At 39.3% G+C, this 27,975-nt stretch overlaps 1 protein-coding gene across 1 annotated transcript in view; it reads left to right on the top strand.

Moving 5' to 3' along the window:
• The window catches only part of LOC126473795 (uncharacterized), a 45,766-nt gene extending 20,372 nt beyond the window's left edge, over positions 1-25,394 (top strand). The window contains exons 4-6 of the mRNA XM_050101072.1: positions 4,616-4,726; positions 16,105-16,263; positions 24,919-25,394. Coding sequence (XP_049957029.1) covers positions 4,616-4,726; positions 16,105-16,263; positions 24,919-25,191 — 543 coding nt within the window. The 3' untranslated portion in view covers positions 25,192-25,394. The remainder of the gene's footprint in view (positions 1-4,615; positions 4,727-16,104; positions 16,264-24,918) is intronic.
• Positions 25,395-27,975: the final 2,581 nt, after the last annotated feature.

Below are 27,975 nucleotides of genomic sequence, written 5' to 3'. Positions count from 1 at the left end.
ATATAAAGCTCTCGGGTTTCCAGCCGAGAGAGTACGTCGGAAAGGTGCGACGTTTGACGAGTGTCACGCCCATCATCTTCTGGCGATGTGTCGAGGTGAGTGTCTTGGTCATCCTTAACAGTAGATACAGTGCGGCGTCTCGCACGCTCCCCTTAGGACAAATGATGGCCTCATTAACAGAATGCTACTACTGATTAGTATCTGCTTGGAACCCGTTACTTGACAAAGTACGTTGCAAAACTCCATCTCACGTGCCGTACGGATTCTTTCGTATAGTGATCAGAAACTGGTCCCAAGCAGTGCTTGTAGGGTACCATCTCTGTTTATGAGACTAAAACTAGTCCTAAGGCGAGGGAGGGGGAGCACTGAGCCGCAGCGCCTTTTTGTGAATAACCAGGACGCCTCGATATTTGACCAGGAGCTGATAGAGTGACACTAGTTGAAACGTCACGGCATTTAGACTAGCTCACTCGGCTGGAAATTCTAGAGAATTTGAACAGTTCAATTAGCTGAGATAGACAACGGCGTCTTAACTAGTAGCTGTAGTGGCCAGCTTATAACATCTCTCTTACGAAATACAAATTAGTGACCCTGATCGTGTGTGTAAAGGGATAAACTAATCGGACTTTTAACTTCTTTCCCAAAGATAGTATACTACTACAAAAGAGAATAAAACTTGAACAGGATTCGAACCTAGGTTCGTTAAGAAATAGGAATAGTGTTTGACCAGATAAACATAAACGGTTGCCAGTTCAAACCGTAATTTCAGCGTAGGTGTCAGTAACGTATTCTTTCTTGACGTTCACAATTTACAAACAAAACGCAAACTCTTAACATTGTATTTAGATGGGAACTAGTTAGCATCATCAATCACTTACAGCTTCTATATAGTTCGCTACCGTCAAGCATGAAAAATACAATAAAACTTCCCACACTATAACGATTACAAACCAAACACATTAATAAACCAAAGTACCTCTTTAACGAAACTTAATCAGTCACTAATCAAAACAATTTCTCGTGTATGCCTACCCTAGAGCTACTATGCCATTCAAGATCACTTTCAGTAGCACTCTTCATGCACGGAGATGCATAACGCACATGTTATATTTTCTGTCATTGATTGAAGCAAAAGAAATTTCAGTCTAGTATGCAAACTGAAACCAACTATTTCCTGCATCAATTTGATTTTCACGTCACGTGGAGCATTTAATGAACTTCAGTACCTTTTTTATTGATTTGATAATTTGAATCATGTGTCTGAACACTTTAATTACTAATTATTGAAAAAGCAATTAACTTCAAATTTTTGGATAATCAGAAAATTTTGGGGTGAGAGTCAATGGTCCTGGAAAGTATTAGATAACTGTGTCTCTTCATAAGAAGTGGTCTATTAAACTTCTTCCTTTCACTGTGAGACATCGTTGAGCACTCCACACTATGTCACGTTGCACTCTGCAGATAGTAGTTCCATCAGAAGCACTCTAGTAAAAATGATGAAATAATTCGCTTCAGTTTCCACCCCGGGATGCTCACTCTTCGGCAGCTAGCACTTGACTCGCTGAAGTCCTCAAGACGTGCTAAGTCGGCACCCTCGTGTCTTTTCCTTTGGCTGGCTAACAGCTACGAAGGATACAAGTACTCATCTACATCTTCCCTTCCCTATTAGAATACTTTCTAATATAGTTTCTGACCTGCTTTTAAAGGGAGAAACGCAGCAGTTCGACTTGGCAGGGACTCAACATGTCTTTGAATTGATGGGATATTGAGCCATGCTGCATCTACATCCGTCGATTAATGAAAAATATTGCTGGTGCAGGATTTTGTGCACAAACTGACCTTTTGATTATGTCCCATAAATCTTAGATGGAATTCATTTCGAACGATCGGAGTGGCCAAATAGTTCGCTCAAATAGTCTATAATGTTCTTCAAACCACTTGCTAACATTTGTGGCCCAGTCGCATGTTTAGGAACATGAAGTCCACGAACAGCTGAAAAAGGTCTCCAGGTAGCCGAATGTAACAATTTCCTGTCTACAGTCGGTTCAGTAGGGCCAGAGGACTCAGTCCGTTCCATGTAAATACAGCCAACACCATTTTGGAGCTGCCACCAGCTTGCACAGTGCCTTGTTGACAAATTGTACCCATGGCTTCGTGGGGTCTGCGCCACACTCGGACCCTACCATCAGCTCTTAGCAGATGAAATCGGAACTCATCTGACCAGGCCACTGTTTTCCAGTGGTCTAGGGTCCAGCTGATATGGTGACGAGACCAGGAGAGGAGATACAGGCAACGTTGTGTTGTTAGTAGAGGCGCTCGCGTCTGTAGACTGCTGCCATACCCCGTACCGTCAAATTTCGCTGCACTGTTCTAGCAGATACGTTATTTGTTCTTTATTTAAGCTGTTGTTAAATGCTGTGTTGAACGTCTTTTAGCACAGACTACTCTGCGCAATCGCCGCCGATCTTGCTGGTTAAGTGAAGGCTGTCAGCAACTGCATTATCCGTGGTGAGAGGTAATGCCTGAAAGTTTGTTTTCTCGGCGCACTCTTGACACTGTGGATATCGGAGTATAGAATTCCTTGTAGATTTTGCAAACTGAATGTCCCACGCGTCTAGCTCCATCCGCCACTCAGCATCAAAAGTCTGTTAATTACCTTCTTATGACCATAATCATATCGGAAACATTTTCACATTAATTACACAGGCCAACGATGGATAAACTCTTTTGCTGAAAATATCTCTTTCTTATATTTTTTAGGGTGGGATATCCAAATATGATATTAAAAATCTGTATCACCGACAATTTCTTCACATTTTGCAGTTGAATGTATTAGATTAAGCACTTTTTTAAAGAATTTAACAGCTATTATATAGTTAAAACAGTTTATAAAGGAGGTGTAATGAATGTAGATGACGTTGTTAGCACTGCTGAAAAACATATGCTTGCCAAAACGGTCGAATCACAGATTCACCACAAATATAGCAAAAACTGTCAGCAGAGTTTTTACAACCACGATTATACATTGTACTGAGCACATGCACAGGAAATGGGAAAGTGAGGTTAGGTTGGCAGTAAACAAAACACCATCTGTTAAAGATGTGCATGTGCTCAGTACAATGTATAATCGTGGGTGTAAAAACTCTGTTGACAGTTTTTGCTATATTTGTGGTGAATCTGTGATTAAAAAACACCAACGAAACTTCAAAAACTTTGTGAAAAAGGTTTGTCTATCATACTTTGGATCTAAAATTGGTGATCAAGATAAATCTTGGACGGAGCATATGGTATGTTATGTGTGTTTTGAAGATCTGAGAAAATGGTCCAGAAAGGAGAAAAAGCCTTTAGATTTGCTGTTCCTATGATATGGAGGGAGCCAAGAAATCATTCCGATGATTGCTACTTTTGAAATGTTGATATGACTGGTCATAATTCGAAAACCAAGAAGGTAATAAGCTACCCTACCGTAACCTTCCGTCCGCCATCCGACCAGTAGGGCATGGCGTAGATTTTCCGGTTCCTGAACCGCCAGATGATTTAAATTCTATTCCAACAGAAGTATTTTCTGATGTACAATCTGATTTAGATGAACCAGATGATGATGAATTCCACTGTAATACAGAAAGTCTAGAGCCCACATTGTTTACTCAAGCCGACCTTAACGATTTGGTTTGGTATCTAGGCGTAACGAAAGGAAAAGCTCTAGATTAAAAGAAAAGAAGTTATTTGCAGTTGGAGGCAGCATATATATATATAGAAAGAGAGTTCAGCAATTTTCCAAGTTTTTTCAACAAGAATGTGCTTTAGTGTACTGCTCAGACGGTCCCAGTCTGATGAATGAGTTTGGTATTGAATACAAAAAGGAGGACTGGAGGCTGCTTATTGATTCATCCAGAACTAGTGATGGAGAAACGCAACCAAGGCTGCTGGAACACCATCAGTATGGGGGACTAATGTTGGTCGCTTCACCGAGAAGTTCAACAAGCGACTCATCATAGAAAAAGCTACACATGTAGCTTCAAAGAAAAAAAAGAGAAAGAAAATACAAACCAATTCCAACTGACAAGTGAAACCTTTACTAACACATATCATTGTTTTAAGTAGCTTACTGTAAATATAAAACCATTGTCGTGTTGTAACAAAGCGTTTCATTAATTTCTCCGTTTACCGTGTAACACAGGTTTTTTGTAGTATATAGTAAAAAGCATATTTCTGGAAAACTACTGGTGATACAAAAAAACTAAGGCTACATTTGGATTCAGCTCATAAAAACCTATAAAGATCAGCTATCAAAGTAAGGAAAGTTTTCCTTGGCCTGTGTTATCTGGGTACAAATGACAGTTCCGAGAATGCACTGCCATTTAACACTTGTGAACGCGATACTGTCACCTGTATATGTGCTTATCGCTTGTAATGACTTTTTTCACATCACTGTATAGCTATTAATTACACTGAATGAGAAAAATAGATGCATAATAATAACAAATCAATATATAGCTGCTTGGCACAAAAGTGTTATTGTTACAGTGTCTATTGTGTAAACGACTGGTGCTACAAATTGGTCAGCTGACAAAGGACGTGACTGACGGCGGAATGCGCTGTGTTTTGCTTGCAGAAGATAAACCAGGCGCTGGATCTTGGGACACGCAAGGTGTCGCAGCTGGACCGCCTGAACGTGGCCAAGAACCGCGCCTTCGGCATCGGCGTGCCCTGCGGCCCCTGCTCGGTAGGCTCCTCCGGCAGCGGCGGCGGCGCGGGGGCGGGAGCCGGCCTCTCCGCCTCCTTCGGCGCCGGCCTCTTCGGATAACTCTGCCTTTCTCTCCCACTCTTCTCCACACTGTCCGCTATTCCTCTAAGACCCGTCTCGCGACTCACTGTCTGTTGTCAGCACATTCAGCTGCATCCTGTTACCTCTATCACTCTGCTCTTTTTCTCAACATGGCGAATCCTGATATGTGCTCTTCTTGGTTTTCTAGTGTACTTTGCCTAGCAGTAGCAATAGCTAGAATACATTTCAGGAAGCGTGACAGCAGTTTTCAGCACGACAGCCACGGTCACATTTGGTGACGGACCTGATTAAGCCTCATGATGTTCACACCGCCACTTTCTATATTCAGGAGCTATTATACCACACCAGGCACACAGCAACGTGTCATAACAGAAACGAATATTAACAAAAAAATATCAATCTTATTTTAACCATGACCTTGTTGAATTCTGCGCAGTTAAGGATTTTTGGCGGAAAAGCTACCATCCACAATTAGTTTTGAAAGATCATTTAATGCCATTACTGTTTTCGGGATATCATGCCCATCTGAAGGTGGCTAATTTTTACACTTCCAGTGAGGTATTCGTCAAATCTATGTCACAAGCTCCTTCCCTGCATAAGAGAATTCGCGGGTTTAAAGCTGCTTTATATTCATAAAGATAGCAAAAACATGCTAAAGTGCTAGCATTGGATAGGATATTGAGAGAGTAATACACTTATATACTTAACAGTCGACGGCCTCTCGTCTTACTTTGGTCGTTATGCCTTTTTAGGCTGGCGGAACAAGTGTTACAGTCCACAGTGCATGTCCATGTATTCTAAACAATCGATTGTCGCAAACAAACACTTCATAATATTCCTCATAAATACGCGGGAGGCAGGAGGGAAGGCACATGCTTCGAGGGGTGATAGTATTAGCGATTCAAAAAATAAAAAAAAAAAACCTTACGTACTTTTTTCTGGAATAACTCGACAACGACGCCCTCGCCCTCCAGCGAGAACGTGCATAGTAACGCTGTGGCTTACTTTCTGTAGGACATTTCGAGATAGCTTCCCAAACTGATAGACCAGAAGTGTGCAGTATCAAATTGTGCGTCTTAATTTCCTTTACACTACTGTTGTACGTTGTAAACAGTGGCACTATGTGCATAATAAAGAAAATAAATAATAGCGTAAATTAAATATATACTATTTCGGCAACCATTCAGAATTGTACGTATGAACTTTTTGTTCAGAATCACTGAACTATCACCCCTCAAAGCATGTGCCTGTTCTCCTGACACACCTTGTATAGGCCTTTGAACATAGAAATGATAGCCCTAAATCAGTAATGCCATAAAATAAGGCCTTCTAAAACTATTCGTGGTTGTTTGCCCTCTTCTCGAACAGTTCACACCGACAGAAAACCTTGTTTTCTATTTTTATGTCAGTAATAGTACTAAATCAACTGCGCACGGTATAGTCCTAGATGGTGAACAGCTAGTAGTCTGAAAAAAATCAGTTAACGATTATAGCACTTCAGCAATTAGAAAGATGGTCTGCTGCAAGTCTCTTGATTTTTTATACAAAAGAGTAAGTTGGTAAGGCGTATTTAGTTTGACACGGCTCCATATATTTGCCCCTTAGCAAAAGAAGAAAGCGGAGCAGAAAAAGCCTGTAAATATCAGGAGTCTCGAGACGACCAAGAAGAACTTGTTGGCCCTTTTGCACACACAGTAAATTCACATATACATGGACAGCAGTGGTGTAAAGTACGTTCTAGGTCCGCAGCACACACACACACACACACACACACACACACACACACACACACACAAAACTGTAAAAGGACCGTATGATTTCTTCTCAAATATGTTTCTCTTATTCATATTTCTTGCATAGTCTTGTAAAACCATGACTATCATGTCCTGTCACTGATTCCTATCAATCTTGCCTAGTGAATAAGTTACTACTATTCTCTCTTCAAAAACCATCAGTCATAATCATTCAGCAATACATTTTTATGAAGAAACTTTTTTGTATTCAAGAAAGATCAAAATATATGCCTTAGACTAAGACATTTTGTACCATGTTGTAATAAGACTGTACTGAAGCTCGTATTTATTTAAGAATAAAACTGTGAAATCAGAATCAATATTATGTTGTGCCAACTAACCCGTAAGGATTGTATTTGTCCTCCAGTAATGCAAACATAAAACCTGCTCCTTTGTATTTTGTATTCATCTTTACGTGAAACACGAAACTTAAAATATCTTAGGTCTGTCTTTGAATAGCTTGGCACATGCAGTTTCTTCTTAGAGAAAGTTGTTGCAAAAGGGAAACATTAAGTTTCATGTAGCCCTCTTTTCTCTTTCCTATACCTGTCCGAGTCAAATAGATATTTAAAAACACAATAATTTTTTCACTTTGTTTTCATAAATCCTTCACTGATTTACTTCTCCAAACTTAAAACAATCCCAGCTAGTGCTCCGTCTCTAATGACTTCGTTGTCGACGGAAAGTTAAACCCTAATCTTCAGGCCGGCCGGTGTGGCCGAGCCGTTCTAGACACTTCAGTCTGGAACCACGCGACCCCTTCGGCAACAGGTTCGAATCGTACCTCGGGCATGGATGCGTGTAATGTCGTTAGGTTAGTTAGGTTTAAGTAGTTCTAAGTTCTATGGGATTGATGACCTCAGATGTTAAGTCCCATAGTGCTCAAAGCCATTTGAACCATTTTGAACCCTCATCTTCCTTCCTTCCTTTTTCTGCAAATTGGAACTAAAACCAAGTCTTGAAACAATATGTTACATTTATCGTCATACGATATCGTTACTTTCTAAACATGATTATCAATATAACTTTATTTAGTTAAGTTCATTTTTATCCTATTTAGCAAACAGATAAAAATCGTAAAAGAATCAAAATACCTCACAAAACACGAAACGCGAAGCAAGATATTAGAGAGTTAATCGACGAATTTAGTCTGTAGAGATGAGAACGAATCAGATCACTACGTTTGTTTCAAGAACACAAAATGTCAGCTCGTTACCAGAATAGAAATTTTGCAAGCCTAAATAATTTTGTAAGCAAATTCTGTAAGTCTAACGACGTTATTTCAAGGTATGTATCTCCTACCACTTAAACGGTCGTTGTTAGAAAAACGTTTGAGAACGTAAGATATTGGCAGCATGACATTCATCCTCCGATTATGTCATCTTTATTTTGGGATGCAACTTTTAGAATCTTGTGTTTTCTATAAAACTGCACGAATTTTATTTTCTTCTCCCCTTTTCTATTCCAAACTTACGAATATGTCTGTAGTGGATGGTTCTTGGCAGTAGAATAAATATGTTCAGCAGCAATAGAAACGCACTCAGACACTCGCGTTACGGAATTTGGTGTACCACAATACATCGCAATATTTAAGAAGAGGGATTTCCTGACAGTTACGGAAGTTCCTCAGCTATGGCAATATATTTGTGGCCCCAAAGAAGAAAACCCTGTATTTTTAGTTCTTTACGGGTAGTTATTTAATAACTAATAACCCCCATGTACCTTTCAGTCAGTTTCTGAAGCAATATGGCACGCTTTTTTTATATTTGTAAAAGGAAAATAGCAAGACTTATCGACCTTTCATAACAGTTAGCGGCAGCAGCTTTGTTTTATTGAAATGGTGTAAGCAAGTTATTTTTTGGTGGCACCCACAAAGCTTATGCTCCTCATATTTGCTGGCCCTAAAATAATTTTACACGAATGTAAAATGTGGATTCAAAGGGTGAAGAGGATAGATCGTTCCATTTCAATTGGTACCTAGGCATAAAGAAATTAATATCTGACTTCGTCATAAAAGGTGACACCTGATCATCATACAGCCGTTTATGAACAGTACTGTATACAGGCGCAAGTAGCTATTGCTAGTTGCACATACAGATGTGATGAAGAAATTTTACGTTAAAAATGACAACGATATTCAGGGTGGTGATAATTAAAGTTTCTCTGTTTGAGAGGGCCCCCACGAAAAATGAGTAATAGTAGGACAGTGAAACTTTGTGGAAACGTTTCTAAGGACATGCAGAAGAGAAATAACGAATAAACTGTTGAAAGAAACACATTTTAATTTCCACATGAGAGGCTAACATTTTTAAACTGCGTACTATGTTTACGTTCCACGTTACGAACGTCACTCAGTGTGACAACTATCAGTATCCACGACGGTCTGGATCAGCACTCGAGATTGCTCAACTGGAGGCAGAAATGTCACAGACGGGATGTTGGCTACACCTTTCACTATGTTCATCTTCTTTTTGAAGACTGCACATTGTCTCCAGCATTCCCAGCCATAGAAATAGTAAATTCTTCGACGATCTGTGGTGGAATGGGCCTTTGGCTTCTCCCTACAGCAATTTCCAATTCACCAGTTAATGCGAACTTCGAATCATGTTCTTGAAGTGCAGAAATATAGCTTCTTCATATTTCTTTAATACGTCGATATTCGTGAAGAGCAGAGCAGTATTGTTATTGTTTGGATGAAACAGCTTTGTGAGTAAAGACCTGTTCACCTTGTCCAGACCGCTGATGATTGTCTCCAGCTGTAATGCACACTGATACCTGTGTTTCAACCAAGCGCGCCCCACCAGTATCAGCGCCTAACGACAATTCATGACAGTAACGGTGTTAACAACGCAAATCCTGCAGCGCACAGTCTGAACATCATTCCTATAAAGTTGCTTACGCCTACGGTAAATAGATTTCCGTCTATACTGGCTGAAGCAGCGAAAGTTTAATTATAACGACACTGTAGATAGCTGGAATTCATTGAAAAATATAGTAGCTTTCACTGAGTGAACTCACGCTTCATTTTTGCACTAGCGCAGCGATTATGCAAATGTATTTGTGGCATTTTTTGATACTTGTCCATTGTTTTGTATCCACGCGTTTCAGACGTAGATCGCTGAAACATTATACTCAAGGACAGTCCTTACCTTCATAGTGTCTTGCGGAGTGACAGCTTAATAATCATGATCAACATCACCCACATCTATTTCAAGCATTAGGCCTCGCAACATATTGGGAGTATATTTCATTATACTAATTTTTACACCTACTACTGAGACTTACGAGTTTCCGAGGCCTCTATGTTGTTATTTGTATGCTCATCTTGTCAAACTTGCATGAGGTATCAGTTCAACTTCATTTTGTCGATAGAACCACTGCATAAATTACTGTAAATTCTAATGCATCTGCCACATGGGGACATTTAGTCGACATCAGAGTGGCTCGAAAGAACAACTAGCTATGTATCTACTTCTGTGTTTCATTTACATGATTATATATACAAGCGCAACCACTATACAACTAGTCTTTATATATCTCTCGTAGGTACACTGAAGACGCTCAATGGTATACCATCCTCCACTAGAAGGTCACTCAGCACCAACACTCAAGTTCAAAACGTACAGGCAGGATGCAGGTTAACTTCATTTGTTTGCTTACTGTAGATGCAATGTAGAACTCCTCTCCAAGATTAGCTGCAATTTCAGTAACATTCATGATTCGGAAAATGTACTTTCCTCTTAAAGCTTTTCCTCACTCAGAAACCAGTTTCTTGTGCCTACTTTGATGCAAGCTTCAGATTATTCCCAACAAATTACAGTCCATATAAAACGTAAGTCTTGCTTTATTTCCTGTTGCTGAAATATAACTGTCAACTCACAACCATTAATTGCACCTTCAGGGGCGTATTTTTAACACAACTGCTATACATTTTATTAAACACCCTTACATAAGTGGACAAGTATGGGCAAAGAAACTATTAGTAGTTTATTCAGAGAAACCATTCACTATTGTCTGGAGCGATGTGAAGACACCAAGGACCTTAAATTTGGATATCCGGTCAGGGATTTGAACGCCAGTGTTTCAGAATGCCAGTTCAGTAACAGTGAGAGAAATTTCGCACATCACAGCGTCATAGTAAATAACCCATTTACACACTTCGTGGCAATAAAAAGTATTCAGTGTGAGTTTCATATTTAATAGATTCTTGTACCTTATAACGCTTTTGGTTCCGGTAAATGAGTGGTAATTCTCAATCATACTGTAGGTGGTTTGTATTAAGCGTAAGGCACTGCGTTTTCACGTGATAAATGTGGTGTCACCGCCAGACACCACACTTGCTAGGTGGTAGCCTTTAAATCGGCCGCGGTCCGTTAGTATACGGCGGACCCGCGTGTCGCCAATGTCAGTAATTGCAGACTGAGCGCCGCCACACGGCAGGTCTAGAGCGACTTACTAGCACTCGCCCCAGTTGTACAGCCGACTTTGCAAGGAACGGTTCGCTGACATATACGCTCTCATTTGCCGAGACGATAGTTAGCATAGCTTTCAGCTACATTTGCTACGACCTAGCAAGGCGCCGTATTCAATTGATATTGAGATTCTATTAATGTATCATCAAGAGCGATGTTCTACAAATGTGGATTAAAGTTAAGTATTCCAGAAGCTACGTGCTTTTCTTTATAGCATTCATTACGTATCCTGTTTCAGACCTCACGCCAGCCTGCCTGAGTTTAAGCGCGTGCCTTTCGGCTTCCTCTCATTGTGTCTAGGCTGTCTTGCCTAGACACAACAATAAAAATGTCATAACTACAATTACTTCAGTATAGGGCAATGATTTAGTCTACCGTACCTGGTTTTTAGAAGAAGTTGTTCTACAGCATGACGTAAAAAAAAATGCTTGAGAATCAGCTGTCTTAGAATGTGTGGTAGAAATATTATAGTTTCAAGTCATTTGAAATTTTGCATTACGTATATTTGTTTATCTAATATTGTCCACATGCTCACTGAGGATCTACGGAGCCAATAATACATCTAATTCTTATTACTCATTTCCAGAACCAGCCATAGGCTCTAAAATTGCTCACAAACAAAAACGAGAAACTGGCATATGTCATGATACTCTCTGTTCCCCTAAAAAGGCTAGCTTTTGGTCTTCTAAGGAGAAATATTGTGCTACTCCCGTTCCCAAATTTTACGAATTAGTGGATTTCTTCTCATTTGAATCCAGAGTTAAGACCTCTTTTGTTTGATAGTTACGATATGGTCCACAGATTCATTCAACTGTACCCAACCTCACCGTACCTTCCCATCTCCTCCAGCCCATATGTCCAGCTCGAACAAAAAGCACAGTTGCGCCACTGTAAATAATGTTTTGGTGTACATGAAAGGGTTTCATACCCTACTTATCTCTAAAAGATGTGCCGTGGTGTCGGAAGATAAATTTGGCTTCTGAGGAGTCTGTTGAATGGCATGTCGTCTCCGAAGCTTAGTGAAACGATGATAACTATTCGGGTACAAATTATTGGATTATCACTATACATTGGTGGCAAAATAAACGAGACGAGACAGATCTACTCACATAGAGCGTGACATCAGAATAACATCACTTAACAAACAGGTATTTTCAGCCGTACAAACGACGTTATGGATTGGACAAGGATGTAAGGACCTAATCGTCACACCTACGACTACAGTCATCGTAATTCTGTCTCATATAAGAACACTACGAAAAACTGATGAAATTACGTTTGCCGTATTTTCTACAAAAAGACCAAAGGAATACAAAGGATCTGATCCAGCAGCAGGCTAACGTGAAATAATAACAAAAAAAAAAACTGGTTTCCTGGATACTGTGACGTGTGATGTAACAGGGCGCCGCTGACCAAATGACTTCGGTAACCTTCTTACTTTTCGTGATACAAATTTGACTATGGCAGCATGAAAATTGATATTAAAAAATTGTCGCTATTTTATGAATTTTTCAAGTTATGAGGCAATGAGGTCATTGGAACTTCCTGACATTAAAGCTGTGTGTCAAACCGGAATTCGAAGCAAAGATCTGCCTTCCGCGAGCAATCTTTATCCATTGAGCTATGAAGTCACCACCTATGACCAGCTCATAACTGCAGTTCTCCCAGTACCTCTCCCATACTCTCCGAACTTCGTAGGTTTTTCCCTGGATAACTAGGTGGATTAGCATTCTTGTAAGAAAGGATACCATAAGGAAATTACCTTGCTACAGAGGGAGCTTTGTTTCCAAGAATGAAGCTATGAGCTCGGATTGGGAGTTTTGCTTTTACAACGCAGTTGGTAAGATGATTGGACATGGAAGGCACGATTCCTGGTTAGAGAGCTGATCCAGAGCAGAAGTTTAATATGCCATGACGGATTGGAAAAGCAAACATTCTAATTTTTGAAATACATATATTTGTAATTCTGCGAATGCAGTTAGGTAAAAGGTCAGGTTTAGTTTTTCTGGCACAGAGTGCATGCTCCCGAACAAAATACCAAAAATTAAATCCGTATGTAAGTTACAGTCTGCTACAAAATCATGAGACTGACGGGCGCAAATCTCTGCTCCACCACCATCATCGTATTTCCGAAGCACAAATGTATTACAAGATGGGAACGAATGGTATTTTGAATTAGGCGTTTAACACTTGTTTTACCACTGTACGTGTAGAACCATAATGAAATTTCGATAAAAAAGGCTGCATCAACAATGAGAAACAAATCTTATCAGCGATAAAAACTTTTAGGTCCTTCCGAGTAGGTAAAGTGCAAACAGCTGCAGACTAGATTTCAAAACAAACTGTATGTGAATTTAATCAGACAGTTATTACCTTACAGGTGCGTACTTTTTAGTAACAACGCTTGCAATAATGAAACGTCTAATTTTCACTTCCTCCACACTAAAATATACGTTCGTATAATCAGAATAAGCTGTAAATAACGAAGATAGTCAATGAACTAGATAATAAAAATCTTGATTATAATTACATTCTCCTCACTGTTGCAGTATTAATCGAGCTACAAGTAGCAAATGCTTCATTTTCTTATTTAAAAAATAATTCGCTTGTTAGACTGTTTGTCAACCCTGGGAAATCTGATTTTAGAAACAGTGATTTTGTTACATTCTTCTTTTCTGAAAGTCTCGGTATAACTTTTTGATCTTCACCCTCGATAGTAATGTTTATTTCCAACTAGTTTTGAGTACCATGCGAACATCTTGAGTGGTATTTGCAATTAGTCTTTTCTTCGACGTTACGTGGGCAGCAGATGTTGAAACCCTATAAGTTATGAAAGGGTATCAATTTGCGTCTTAAGCAAAACGATTATGTAGTTCTTAATACGACACAGAGAATGCAAGGTCCATCAGATACGAATGAGCAGTAATGTAACTGAGCAAATAGCTGCCCACTCTTACAGTAACACTGGTGACCCAGATAGGTAGGGCAGAGAAGTCTTTTACTAGTTTTTATTGATTGTAAGATCTCCACATTGCTGCATCTCCATCTCCTATGTTAACTGCTTGATTGCAAAAGTGTGCGGCCATATGGTTATTTAGTAGTGAGTACCGTATATTTCCAGCCAGTGCAACAAATCGTCTATATATCGTATTTACATTTTCTCCTTAATTAACAATTCCTCGATATTTTTCACAGCTCCTATATGTTTGATTCAAGTGTTAATAGAACAACGTAGCTCTGTTAGCATAATTGAAAATCAGTGCATTTAGTTTTCCAGCCTGAAAGTTTGCTAAGAGATGAAACAGTTATAAAAATGAAAGTACGACTGAAAATACGTGTATAGTAATTATTGAAACTACTATGAAATAAACGTTGATACAACAGAAGTGACACACATCTAGGAATCTGAACTGTTGTTTGTGCCGCATTTCTGCAATATCTCCCTTGTGGCCTGCAACGACGGGTCCACTGTTATGTAAACATGAAATTAATAACCTTCTCAGTTTTATTTTGGTTGACAAAGAATTATGCATTTTATTACTTCTATATTTTAGAAACACGCCTTTGGTATCAGCATGCGTGTAATTTAACATTTGTCACGTAGTCCTATGAAACCATAGTTCATATGTGGAAGTTCCATTTCTCTTAGAAAGACATGGTATTGATATTTGTAGCTCATAAGAAATATTCACAGGATATCTACATAAGGGAACTAAAGCGAAGTTTTTCGTCCAGTGTAGTCATACTAAAAGTACCAATACTCTACATAAAGATTTAAAGTCACTTTCCTTGGCGCAGAAAGGTTTCTGCTACTCAGAATGCTCATACAACCATGTGATACTGTCACAAAACCAATTCTTCGTGATGTAGTCCAACCCACGCATCACATTGGCTTCAATGTTGGCTATGTCGTCAAAACATTGACTCTTGGTTGGTTGGTTTTTGGGGGAGGAGACCAGATAGCGAGGTCATCGGTCTCATCGGATTAGGGGCGGATGGGGAAGGAAATCGGCCGTGCCCTTTGAAAGGAACCATCCCGGCATTTGCCTGGAGCGATTTAGGGAAATCACGGAAAACCTAAATCAGGATGGCCGGACGCGGGATTGAACCGTCGTCCTCCCGAATGCGAGTCCAGTGTGCTAACTACTGCGCCACCTCGCTCGGTCATTGACTCTTGATGTGGATTTCTACACTTCGTTATTTGTGGCAGAGTAATATTGAAGACAGCAAGTCTCGTCACCCGTGGTCGGTTTTCCAGAAGTGAACTGTCCACGATTTCCATTTCAGCCAAGCCTTGGTGGCATGCACATCTCACTACTTTTGTTTCGCGAATCAAGGTGTACGGGAAAAATTTTTTGCACAAACCTTTCTCTTCTTCAGATCACTCTAAAGAAAGTGTAAAGCACGTGATTTAGAGATGTAACTTCACTGAGATTTGTGGCACAACAATGTTGTCATCCTACATTCGCATGTCCACTACTTACCAATGCCTGCTCACACTGCTCACCACGGGTCGAAGACACACCTGTTGTTTGCAGATGTATGTTCGAGTTGCCACCATAGATACTGCACTGAGGTTGCTTTTAGGCAAGGAAGAGAATCAATCTCGGCACATTTTAGATTGACTAGATATTGAACAATAACTATATCTAATTTAATCAGCTTTCAATTTCGTAGGCCGTGTGTTCCTACAACTCCTTCAAAACAGGCACAGTTACGCACTTCATTTCCGATTGTAAATTTCCAAGTGTCTCCAGATATACGTTGCTTACAGATATAACATGATTCTTTCCTAATTATAGCGAAATCTCCAGTCCACTCGTATATCTCCCTTCTACGCTGTTCGACACCTCCGTTTATGTGTTTCATACGTTGATATCTTTATCTGTGGTATCTGTATTGTTTACTTTTTTCCTTCACTTCTAAAGTAAGTAAGCATGATTCAGAATAATCGAAGTCAGTGTCGCTTTCTCAGTTATCCTGATTTAAGACTTGAAAACTCCGCGTTACTGACCACCGGCTGAGCTGACGTGAGTGTTGCGTGTTGCAGGACGGCAGGGGCACCGCTGCTCCGCCGCGCTCCACCACGCCCGACGAGGTTCCCGAGTTTCCCCGCACCCGCGTCAGCCTCATGATTCCAGACGAGCTGTTCGGCGGCAGCTTCAGTCTCATCACCAACATCTCAAAGATTGCCGGCAGCCTCATTACGGTACGTTAAACCGTTTCTTAATGAGAGGTTACAACGCTAAACTGGATCACAGTCTGTCCACAGTTGTCTCGATTGCAATGGCTAACTTCTAACAGTCTACTCGTTTCAAATGTCAAGAATCATTTTAAAGAAGTATTACTGAAGTAACAGGTCGTACAATTCGTTCATCTGACATCAGTTAGCTAATCAGTTACATAGTTAGTTTTTTATTGTTTCATATATACTTAAAGGCTGAATCAGCACCTCAACACAATTAATGAGTGGTAAAACTCAGGAAAATTGAAGAGGTTAGAACTGTTCATCACAGATCCTGAGCATTAGTACGCATGCTGCAACATGTGTACCTCTTATACTCCATAACACCATGGATCAAAATGGGATTTTTCAGTGGCTCATACGTCGAGGTCTGTTGGTGATAGAAAGGTAGGGACAAATATTTTGGATAGCCCTTTGGCTAGGGAATATTTTTATGTTCAAGAGTCCTCCCTCGGGCATGGGTGTGTGTTTGTGCTTAAGATAATTTAGGTTAAGTAGTGTGTAAGCTTAGGGACTGATGACCTTAGCAGGTTTCACACACATTTTTTATATTCAAGAGAAGAATCATCTTTCTGTAACTATCTTGCAGTAAGGGTCAAAATTTGAACATTTCACACTTCCTCCAGCTAAGGCAAGTGGAGCAAATCGGCTGGTTAGTTTTGCTTTAGATGAGGTCTTCGGTGCCTTAAGGTGCTTATGGAGGCATCATTCGGTTCATGGGCGGTCCCTTCCCACCCCCCCCCCCCCCCCCAAAAAAAAGCCCAAGAACATTTTTTTTCGGTACCACAACCGAGCCGCGAATTCCGAGACGGCTATGCACAGCAAATGATTGAAACGTGGCTGAAATTTTTAAGATCACAATCTCGAACAGCCTTGAAAATTTTCTTGATATCTTTATCCGTTTCCGAGATACAGAGGTTCAAAGTTACACTACTATTACACGTGAAACACGCACGTACAAGTCAGTGTGAGGAAAAACGTAGGTTCAAAAGCACAGACAAATATGCTGTAAAGTGTCACGTTATCATCAGAGGGGTTCTGCAAACACATTTTTCTGTAGCATATGTAAAATTTTTGTGCATACGAAATCGGTTCTGACTGTATAATTACACACACCTCAGTTATTACAATTTCATATAAGTAAACTATCAAAATTGGATCGAGCCATAACGTCATTCAGTTGAGTCATATGCCCTAAAAATTTTGGCATACAAAAATACTCGACACGAGACACTGGCAGTGGAGAAAAGACTGAAAATTAAAAAAAACACTGGAAGATGGTAGACTACGGTCGTGATGTAGAAAGCACGAAAGAAACAATGGCAGTGTTAGAGTAAGAGAGGGATACAGTGGCAGTGAGCACGAAAGAGACAATGGCAGTGTTAGAGTAAGAGAGGGATACAGTGGCAGTGCAACATAGTTGACAGTGAGAGAGCAGTACCAGAAAAAGAGTGAAGGAGACAGTGCCAGAAATAAAAAGGAGGACAATGTGGAAGGGGGTGAGAGCCAGTGATAATGAGAGACAGAATCTCTGGCAGTGATAACGAGGATAATAGTGTCAATGAGAAGAGACAGCAGCAGTGAGAGATAGTAGTAGTAAGAGACAGCAAAAGGGAGACAGTGATATTAGTAGGACAGGATGAGGGAGACTGTGGCCCTTCGGGACAGAGGACAGTGTCAGTTAGAGCTACACAAAGAATAACGGCAATGAATTGGACTGAATGAGTGAGTCAGAATAGGCAAGTCGGAGTGGTTGGGTATGGGTGACATGCTATGATGGGTTAGTAGGTGTGAGTGAGTTACAGTTTGGGGAACTTGTGGGAGTGAGAGGTGAGTTGCATGTTGAAAAGACCATAAATTTGTTTGCATGTCAAAATTTTGTGAAAATTTTTAAAGATACTGAGGACTCTAAAATGAGGCAGCTGGCACCACATTTAAGAGTCAGAGTTTTCTAAAAAAAAAAGTAGGACATCAGAGTTTTTTGTGCTCTGATAAGAGCATTCTTTCGCTGCTGGAATTTTACAATAAGATTTATTGAAATATTACAATTTACCACCGACAGACACCTTTTTATTATTCAATAATGTACATTTTTTACTACTCCCTACCCTCTGTTATCCAAACAATCTTTGACTTATGAGTGTGAAATGTTTAATCAGTATGCTTCAGCTAACTGTACATATTTAGATTTTATCCATCTCTTTATTCTCTTTGAACACTTTATTGACCAGGTTTGTGTTTTTTACGCTTAATTGCTATTGGTAAATGTAACTTTAGTGTGCCTTTTATCCTATGTTTATGAATGCTTCTGTATGTGACTTGCTGCGGTTCTCCTTGAGATGTACAGGTGGCGAAAATGGACGACATATGACTTTTCGACATGTTACTATTGTAATAAGATGGTGTTTCTGATAATGAGCAGCGTGGTTTAAGTCGTCATTTCACGGACTGCACGGCCCCTCTCACCGGAGGTGATAAAAGATGACATCAATTAAATTTTGTCTTAATTTTTTCATTAGGTTGCGTGAGACGGTGTGAGCCGAAGATCCTTAATTGTAGAGCAAGTCGCTATACGCTTCACAGAAAGTCAGTCACTGCATAATATTAATCGACAGGGACAACAGACGACTATCACGCCTTGTCAATGACAAATGGCTTCAAACAATGCAGGCATTGTTGCTGTCAGTGAATACAGGTCCATCTCAACCACTTTCCAAGTGAACATTTCTTAAGAAAACTATATGCAATGGACATTTCGAGTCGGATATCTCGCAGAGCGCCATTTTTCATGCTGCTCATCTTCAGTAGACCAAACAATTGAGAAACTGGATATAACCGACTGGAGGAATACAGTGTTGTCCGACGGGTGTCGATTTACCTCTTTTCAAATGCTGCAAGGCACCCAGTGTACAGATGACCAGATGATGAGATAACCTGCGCTTTGTGGGGAGTGTAGTTCGGCCGAAGATGGACCTCTGATGTTTTGGGAGCGTTTTAACTACCAGAAAAGCTACTAAAAATAAATTCTGTTGTACAACAGTTAACGAAGTGAAACTAGTTTTTCATGCTAGTGTTCACTCAGCGCACTTATTATTTGGTTTTGAACATCCATATTAGCAATAAAAAATCCCATTGGGTATTTAGTACATGGACTGCAGAATCTGAATTCTGACACGCTGAAACAGCGACCCGCACGAAGTTCACGACCTTACACCACAGACAGTTTTGAATACTGCTTTCAAGACTACAGGTATTTTTCGTTACTGGGCAGCTGACTCAAAACATGTGACGTAAGAAAGCCATAGAGGTTCTGTGTAATCGGCACAACTTCTATATAACACCGTCGTTATTAGCAATATTAAAGACCTACAAATTGTTGTGAACACCTAGGGTATCAAAATTGCAGCAATTTCCAAGCAGCGACCTATGTATGGAACACCATATTTCGTTCTCATTTCGTATATTATATGACGGCTGCATATGTAGTGGTGACCATCTGGCGAAAGAGGGGCACTTAACATGCAGCTTGTCGGAGCAGGTACCCAGAAGCTGTTTATGTCTCTAACGTTTTCTTTCAAAAAAATAATGCAAGACCGCACGTTTCCCAAGCTGTACAGAACTACTGCGATACATAGGGTGCTCGCCTGCCGGTGTGGCCGAGCGGTTCTAGGCGCTACAGTCTGAACCGCGTGACCGCTACGGTCGCAGGTTCGAATCCTGGCTTGGATGTGTGTGATGTCCTTAGTTTAATTAGGTTTAAGTAGTTCTAAGTTCTAGGGGACTGATGACCTCAGAAGTCGAGTCCCATAGTGCTCAGAGCCATTTGAACCATTTTTGAACAGAGGGTGTTCGATTGCTGCCTTGTCCAGCACGTTGTCCACAACTGGAAAAATTTGGTCGTGGGTTGCCGAGAGTTTGGCATGCGAGCATTTGCCAGTCGCTACGATGACGATCTCTTGCCATTAAGTTCAACTATCGTGAATGACATTCTCGACTGAGTCATCCAAGCTCAATTAGACGCGAGGCCGTTGCTCCTGCCAGAGGTGGCAGCTCTGTGTACTGAATTTAGTACTTCATGAACTCCCATATCACCTAAAAATCTCGCATTCTCCATGCTACACTGTATACCCATAGTAAGTGAATTTTTGATATTTTGTATTCTTCTTGCTAAAAATTTAATACCTAGCAGTGCAGGTTTTGTGCAGTTGGAGTAGAGAACATAATGAATTCCTAATAGGATAATTTTAATGATGGTACTCATGTTTCTCTTCTATCTACGAAATAAATTACCTTGTTCTTACGGAAAACTTACAATTCAGTACCTAATTCCAAATTAAGTGCATTTTGGCATTATTTTCACGCACAGAGTGTTTTATATGTAACTGTCAAGTTAAATGGTATCAAAAATTTGGACTTAACACCTGCAACTTGAGCTCTAATTTCCCTAACGCTTTCACTGTATGAGTAAACCTAATTTAAAGTAAACCTTTGAACTTTCTCTAAATTTCTATTATCTTTTATTACCGAAACTACGATGAAATTATGGCGATCCTGCCCTGTATCAAGGAACGCGTACCAATCCTGCGAAAGAACCTACATAATTGCAAAAGATGTTTCTCTAATGACGGTCTACAGAAACTTTGCTCTGAGAAAATTAGTAAGACTCATACTCTTACGAAACCAATCTGTCAGCCTGAACTAAAGTACGTGTAAGGGAAGAAGTTGAGCTATACTCTAAGGAAACAGCAATTCAATTCAACTGGCAGAATCTATAAAAACGTATATAAGTTCGTTACCTACGTTCATCGAATTTGGTCTAGGGTACTGATGGCAAATTTTTCAGCTGAAGTGATCGTGACTATAAAACTTATCTGCACTAAGACCTTTGAAGTTGAGCTATACTCTAAGGAAACAGCAATTCCATTCAATTGGCAGAATCTATAAAAACGTATATAAATTCGTTACCTACGTTCATCGAATTTGGTCTAGGGTACTCATGGCAAATTTTTCAGCTGAAGTGATCGGGACTATAAAACTTATCTGCGCTAAGACCTTTGAAGCACCAGTGTACGAACAATTAGTCAGAAAGTAATGCCTACTTCTTTTTTTTGTTATTGTGATGTTCAATGCGAAGACTGCTTCAATGCAGTGCAATAGTCTGTTTTTGCATTCCCTTTATCTCTACATATTTTTACTGCAACGTATATCCAGTTGAACCTGCTTGCTTTGTTTAAGCTCTACACTTTGTCTAAAACTTTTGCATCCCCCACATTATCCCATTAATTATTCCTTGAATCCACAGAATTTGTCGTATGGATGAATCGCTTGTTTAGGACAAATTATACTAACAATTATTTTCTCCGGGCGTCGACTCAATAAAAATCGGGTCTTTAGCATTCTTCTTTAGTGTTTCTAAAGCTTTTTTTCTCTCTTTGCGCATACTGTTTATCATTAATGTTTCGCTTCCGTATAGGACTATGTGACGACTCTCCCTTCTATTAATGCATAAAAAAATTATGTGTTTGAACTTGAAAAATGTTGTTAATTGTTTTTCGAATCAACTGCATTTTTTAGCAATGAGGAAACTAGTGTACAGCAGTCAAAATGAGTGAGAAGGAAGATCACGGAATAAAAATCTCATTACTCGTCTTGTTATAGTAGCTCCTCGACGAAAGCGTGGCTCATTGGAAGAATAATTTTTAAACAAGACGGTATTACATGCGATAATAGAATTAAAGTTCATAAGGTTTTTGCTACTAATGGAAAAACTGTTTGAGACCTTTTTCGTTATAACTATTATTCTCCGTAAATGTTAAGAATGACTCAAGCAACTAAGAGTCAAAAGGTTAGGTCACTGGAGACTGCTAGTTGCCTATCTCAAGGTATCAGCAATTAACAGTCTACAGATGCTTGTTTTTTAGTATAGCAGATCATCTTAGTTGAAGTCTACGCCTCTAGGAATACAAGCAGACAGCCACAAAATTTGTACATCTTTCCTTAAACACATTCAAATACACAAAATTTTGAATTCATTCTTTGGAAACTTAAATATTAACACGTAATATATACAATTATTTACCTTACATCTCACATTACTTTTTCGTGATTGCATTCGATAGTATATAGGTACATCGCTGCGCCTTGGCTTTTAATACGAGGGTGGTTCAGAAAGTAACCTCCGATTGGTCACAGTGCGGGTTGTGGGGGGAGTAGCGACGCCATCTGTGCGTTCACGCACTCAACAGGTCAGTCGGCATCAAGCCGTGGTCGAGTGAACGTCGTGCCTGCGCTAGTTTAGTTTTTGTGGCAGTTTGAAATGTGTGCTGCAATAGAAAACCCCGCCAAATGTGAAGTGCGTGCTGTCATGAGGTTTTTTACAGCCAAAGGATATTCTGCAGCAGCTATTCATCGTGAGCTTTGTGCCGTGTACGGACCAAGAGTTATGAGTGAAGGAGTTGTCCCTGAATGAGTATGTTTATTTAAAAGTGGACGAGAAAACGTTCATGATGAAGAGAGGAGTGGTAGACCATCATTGGTGACTGATGAACTCGTTCAGACAGTTGATGCAAAAGTTCGTGAAAATCGACGTTTCTCAATGTCGGAGTTGTCTACTGGTTTTCCACAGATTTCTAAGACTCTCTTGTACGAGATAGTGACAGCAAGATTGGGTTACCGTAAGTTCTGTGCACGATGGGTGCCCAAAATTCTTACCGACCACCACAAAACTCAAAGAATGGTCTCTGCATTAGACTTTCTGTCACGTTATGAGGACGAAGGAGAACCATTGTTAAACAGAATCGTGACCGGTGACGAAACCTGGATTAAGTACGTGAACCCTGAGACAAAAGAACAATCAAAGATGTGGGCACATTCAAATTCGCCTACCAAACCAAGAAAAGCCTCGCAAGATTTTTCTGCCAGAAAACTGATGGCAACGGTGTTTTGGGATGCCAAAGGGGTGTTGTTGGTTGAATTCATGGAACGTGGTACGACCATTAATCAAGACGTGTACTGTGAAACAATAAAAAAGTTACGACGGGCTATACAGAACAAACGCCGTGGTATGCTGACTTCCGGTATCGTTTTTTTGCACGATAACGCCCGTCCTCACTCTGCTCGCTGAACAACGGCCCTTCTTGAGTCCTTCAAGTGGGACGTTATCAACCATCCACCTTACAGCCCAGACCTGGCGCCAAGTGATTATCACCTCTTCATGCATTTGAAGAAATGGCTCGGGTCACAGCGGTTTGATGACGACGAAGAGCTCAAAGATGCGGTCACAGGCTGGCTCCAGACACAAGCGGGTGATTTTTATGCAGAAGGAATTCCAAAGCTTGTGAAGAGATACGATAAGTGCCTCAATCGCTATGGAGACTATGTAGAAAAATAGTGCAAAGATGTAGTTGTAAGATGTATATATTAAAATATTTTTATTTAACTTAGTGTATTTTTTTAAATCAACCTGAGGTTACTTTCTGAACGGCCCTCGTATAATAGCTACAATCCCTTAAATTCTACGTCTAATAATAATGCAGAACAATGGTGGATTCCGTCCTGTTCGCTCACATGCAAACACCGGAACACGTAGAAGAAGACATCGAATAAATGAACATCAAATAAAATAATTGAGGTGCGTAAATCCTATAGGGGTTGTATAAAAACGTACTAACTGTTTCTTAGCTTTGTACACGGGGCTCTGTACACAGATGAATGTTTTAATTAAGTTATGGTTGGATGTTACAATAAAGCAAGACACCAATGTGTCTCGCAAATTTCATCAGAAAGAATCATCTGAATTAAATCTCACGAATAAAGTCATGAAATTAGAAGTCTTCTATACGGTAGTATGCACCAACAATTACGTCTTGTTTCTGCCACCACCGTACATACTAACTAAGGTTGTGTGTATCTCAAACAAAGTATTTTACATAACAAATGACGTACTCATTTATAATCCTGTTTGATGTTATTCTAAAGTTTATAACTAACGATTAATGACTTCAAATGGAAATATTAAATGAACACATTTCGAAATAAACCCAAACAATGAGAAATAATGAAGTTATTTGAAAATAACGAATATCACATTATTTATGTTATTAAAACTATATGAAAGGTGAAGTCATAATAATTCTGAATTTTTTTGTTTTGTATGAAAAAATTTATAAAGTGTATTGGGTAGTCCATTTCTTAACTGCATTAAGAGGTTCTATATGTAGCGAAAGACGTTCCATTAGAATTATTAATACTTTCAGAAACGAATTCGTCACACTTAAATTTATATTCATTATTAAGATATTTCTAACTCTCAGAAAATAAATTTCTTGAAATGCCAAGCCTGCATTTTATACCTTCTTTATTTCTGCCATCGTCAGTTCCATTTCTACCCAAGTAGCACCACTTATTTGCTAGTGTCTAATATGTTAATCTGGTTGCGTCAGCATTAATTGATTTAATAATTAAGAGTTATTCTTCTGCGCTCCACAACCATTGTTTTACTTCTGTTGACACTTATCTTACAGCATCTCTTCAACTGACAGTTGAACTCGTCTGTCGCCTGAGACTGATCTGCTGTTTCATCGACTAAACATAGTATTGTTGTTTCTCGTACGCCCACAGAACGCAGCAGAGAGGAAGCAGCAGCTTGTGGAAGCCGCCAAGCCATTCGTTGCTGCCAAACTGCGGCTGGACATCAACGCTCCAGTGAGCACGACAGAACCCATCGAGCTTCTGGTGCCACGTGTTGGTCCACCTCTCGGCGGAGAGTCATCAAACGGGGCGGCAAACAACTCCTCTTCCTCCTCAACCTCCTCCTCATCCTCCTCCTCTTCCTCACCGTCTTCTTCTTCCATGGAAGACGAATCCGCAAACAGAATAGAGCGATCTGGGTAGACCTTCTTCTCATCATCGGCGTTTCCGTTCCTTTTGTTCCTGCTCTCCTTAAATCTGCAGCTGTCTTCAGAAATCTGAAATATTTTCTTTACGTTTTAGATAGCAGTCATGGAAAATTACTGTTTATTAATTTCAGGGTGCAAGTCATACTGAAATAAATGCAAGTTTTTCCCATATATATATATATATATATATATATATATATATATATATATATATATATGGGGGGGAGAGAGAGAGAGAGGATACACCATACGTCAGACTACCACTTCAGAAAACTTAACAGTTCATTCACCTATAAAATACGTAAAGATTTTACTCACTTTTTGTTAATTTTCACACAAATCCCATCAGAATAGCAGTTCTTTCAGTTTCTTATCACAACATAATGGGTGCTAAATGGAAGTTCCTACACAAAAATCTGTAAATGTTGGATTTGAAATGTCCCAGTCAGTATCACTGTTAGAGGCGGTTGGTAAGAAACTTCTGACTGTCCTTTCGGAAAAGTCATCCATGTCATGATCGGCTGGAAGGTATGTGAAGAAACTTTTGTGATACTAACTTGCCAGTCAACTAAGAATCAGATTCGATTTTTTGAGCAATCAGAGCAAGTATTTTACTTTAGTCTGGGTGTGGTGACAGATAATACTAAGCGAACTTAAGATATTACGATAAATGATATATTTATGTATGTATATGTTATGGTCTCAAATGTATTATGAATTTTGGAAAAAAAGTTATTGTTAAGTAAAATACAGTCCGTTATTTTTTAACACATTTAGTTTTAAGTTGAAAAGTGAATGCATCAATAAAAGGCATATCATCGTCATGTGACAGAAAAGTTCGTTCATACGATAAAAAGGAATTTAGTTTGTGTCGTTAATAGTTAATGTCCCTGTATCTTGCGAATTTCAGTTGAGCGCAGTGATAAAGCGCATCTGTATATGGGATTGTACATGAATAAGTTTTACATAATTTGTAAATAAAGCTCTATTGTTTTCCAGAATTGTCAACATTCCGGTGAACAGTTTGAGAGATCCATGACAGTTCACTGTGCATTCACATTACATCAACCAAGTGAGTGTTGCAACTATAGGACACTGTATTTGAATTCACAGAGGGCCTGTTTCTGATCCCAAAAGTGCCACACATTCAGATTTACTGTGATTTTCCCAAATTACTTTAATAAACATAATGATAGACTAATACCAGTTCCTTAAACTATCTTCCTTATTACAGTTATTTTATGCTTGTGATTTCCACTTTTACTGACAGGAAAGCACTATTTGGATATTTCTATAAATGTCCACAAATGGTCGTCAATAATTGTAGACTTATATTCAAATTGTAAAGCACTGACTAGGAAAATAATTCAAAAACACTGTAATCTTCCTCCATACATCTCTCTACTCGTGGACATTGTTTTCATGTGGAAATACTTCTCGTCTTAAATTAATAAATTTTTATTCTTAGTTTCTTAATTTTTTGAGGAAATACGGTTTTAGTTGTTATGTGATCGTTACACTGGGCGTCTCTGACGGATACTTTTATGTAAGGAACGGTTTATTCCTTTCCATAACATGACATTTAGTTAACTTTTTTTAGACGGTAATTCAGGACTGACTGATATTTGTAGTGTGGCAATCTAGAAGAGGGCAAAATATTAGGACTGACCCATAAGTTAAATTTAAGTCAATAAGAAATCTGTGTATGGTACCCATTTTCTAATTTGCAAAACAGAAGACGAAATTAGCAGCTAATTTAACACAATAGTCTGTACCGAAATATCCTATTCTATTCCATAGAAAAGTACTGTATGTTTCCTTATATGATGATGTCCAAGTACATTCCCATTAGCTAAATGTATACTCGAAATATAATAACGCATATATCAATAGCCGACATTCTTCCACAAAATCACTGTTAAAGCTATAAAAGTTCAACGTTAAATAATAACCATAAAAAGTAATAAATTACTGACACATGTCATCCATGAACCTCTCAATGTTTCAACATATAAAAGATAAATTTAAAAAAATGGTTCAAATGGCTCTGAGCACTATGGGACTCAACTTCTGAGGTCATTAGTCCCCTAGAACTTAGAACTAGTTAAACCTAACTAAGGACATCACACACATCCATGCCCGAGGCAGGATTCGAACCTGCGATCGTAGCGGTCTCGCGTTTCCAGACTGCAGCGCCTAGAACCGCACGGCCACTTCGGCCGGCGATAAATTAAATTAACATATACAGGCAATCGAGCAAAGCTTTGCAGTTGTTTTGGACTTCGCGAGGATCTGGTCTCTCGCCGACCAAATGTAATTTTTCGGTGTTTTTCCCTCAACCACTTTCTTCTCAACAACATGGACCAGTTTAAAAATGACAGTGATATTCATGATTGTAATAAAAGAAGAAAGAAAGACTTACACTAGCCTCTGCTTAACCTATCTCTTGCACGGAAAGGAGTAAAATATGCTGCTGTGAAACTTTTCGTTAAATTACCAGATGAAATGATATGTCTGAAAGACAGCAGCAACAGTTTTGAAAATAAACTGAAATCATATCTCCTTGATAATTCTCTCCATACCGTAGATGAATTCTTGAATAGGAATAAATAAATATATAGGTATAATATAAGAATATTGTGCAATTTAAGGGAATGGGGAGGTAATAAAACTTTTAAGCTTAAAAAAAGAAAAAAAAACTTCATTCATGTGTGTATTTCTTATGCACTTGACATGTTACACATTGTATCTGTTACCGTGAGGTTGATCAGTGGAACAC

This window comes from Schistocerca serialis, chromosome 4, assembly GCF_023864345.2.
Source record: "Schistocerca serialis cubense isolate TAMUIC-IGC-003099 chromosome 4, iqSchSeri2.2, whole genome shotgun sequence".
Taxonomy (NCBI): Eukaryota; Metazoa; Arthropoda; class Insecta; order Orthoptera; family Acrididae; genus Schistocerca; species Schistocerca serialis.
This window is presented reverse-complemented; position numbering and strand designations above follow the sequence as displayed.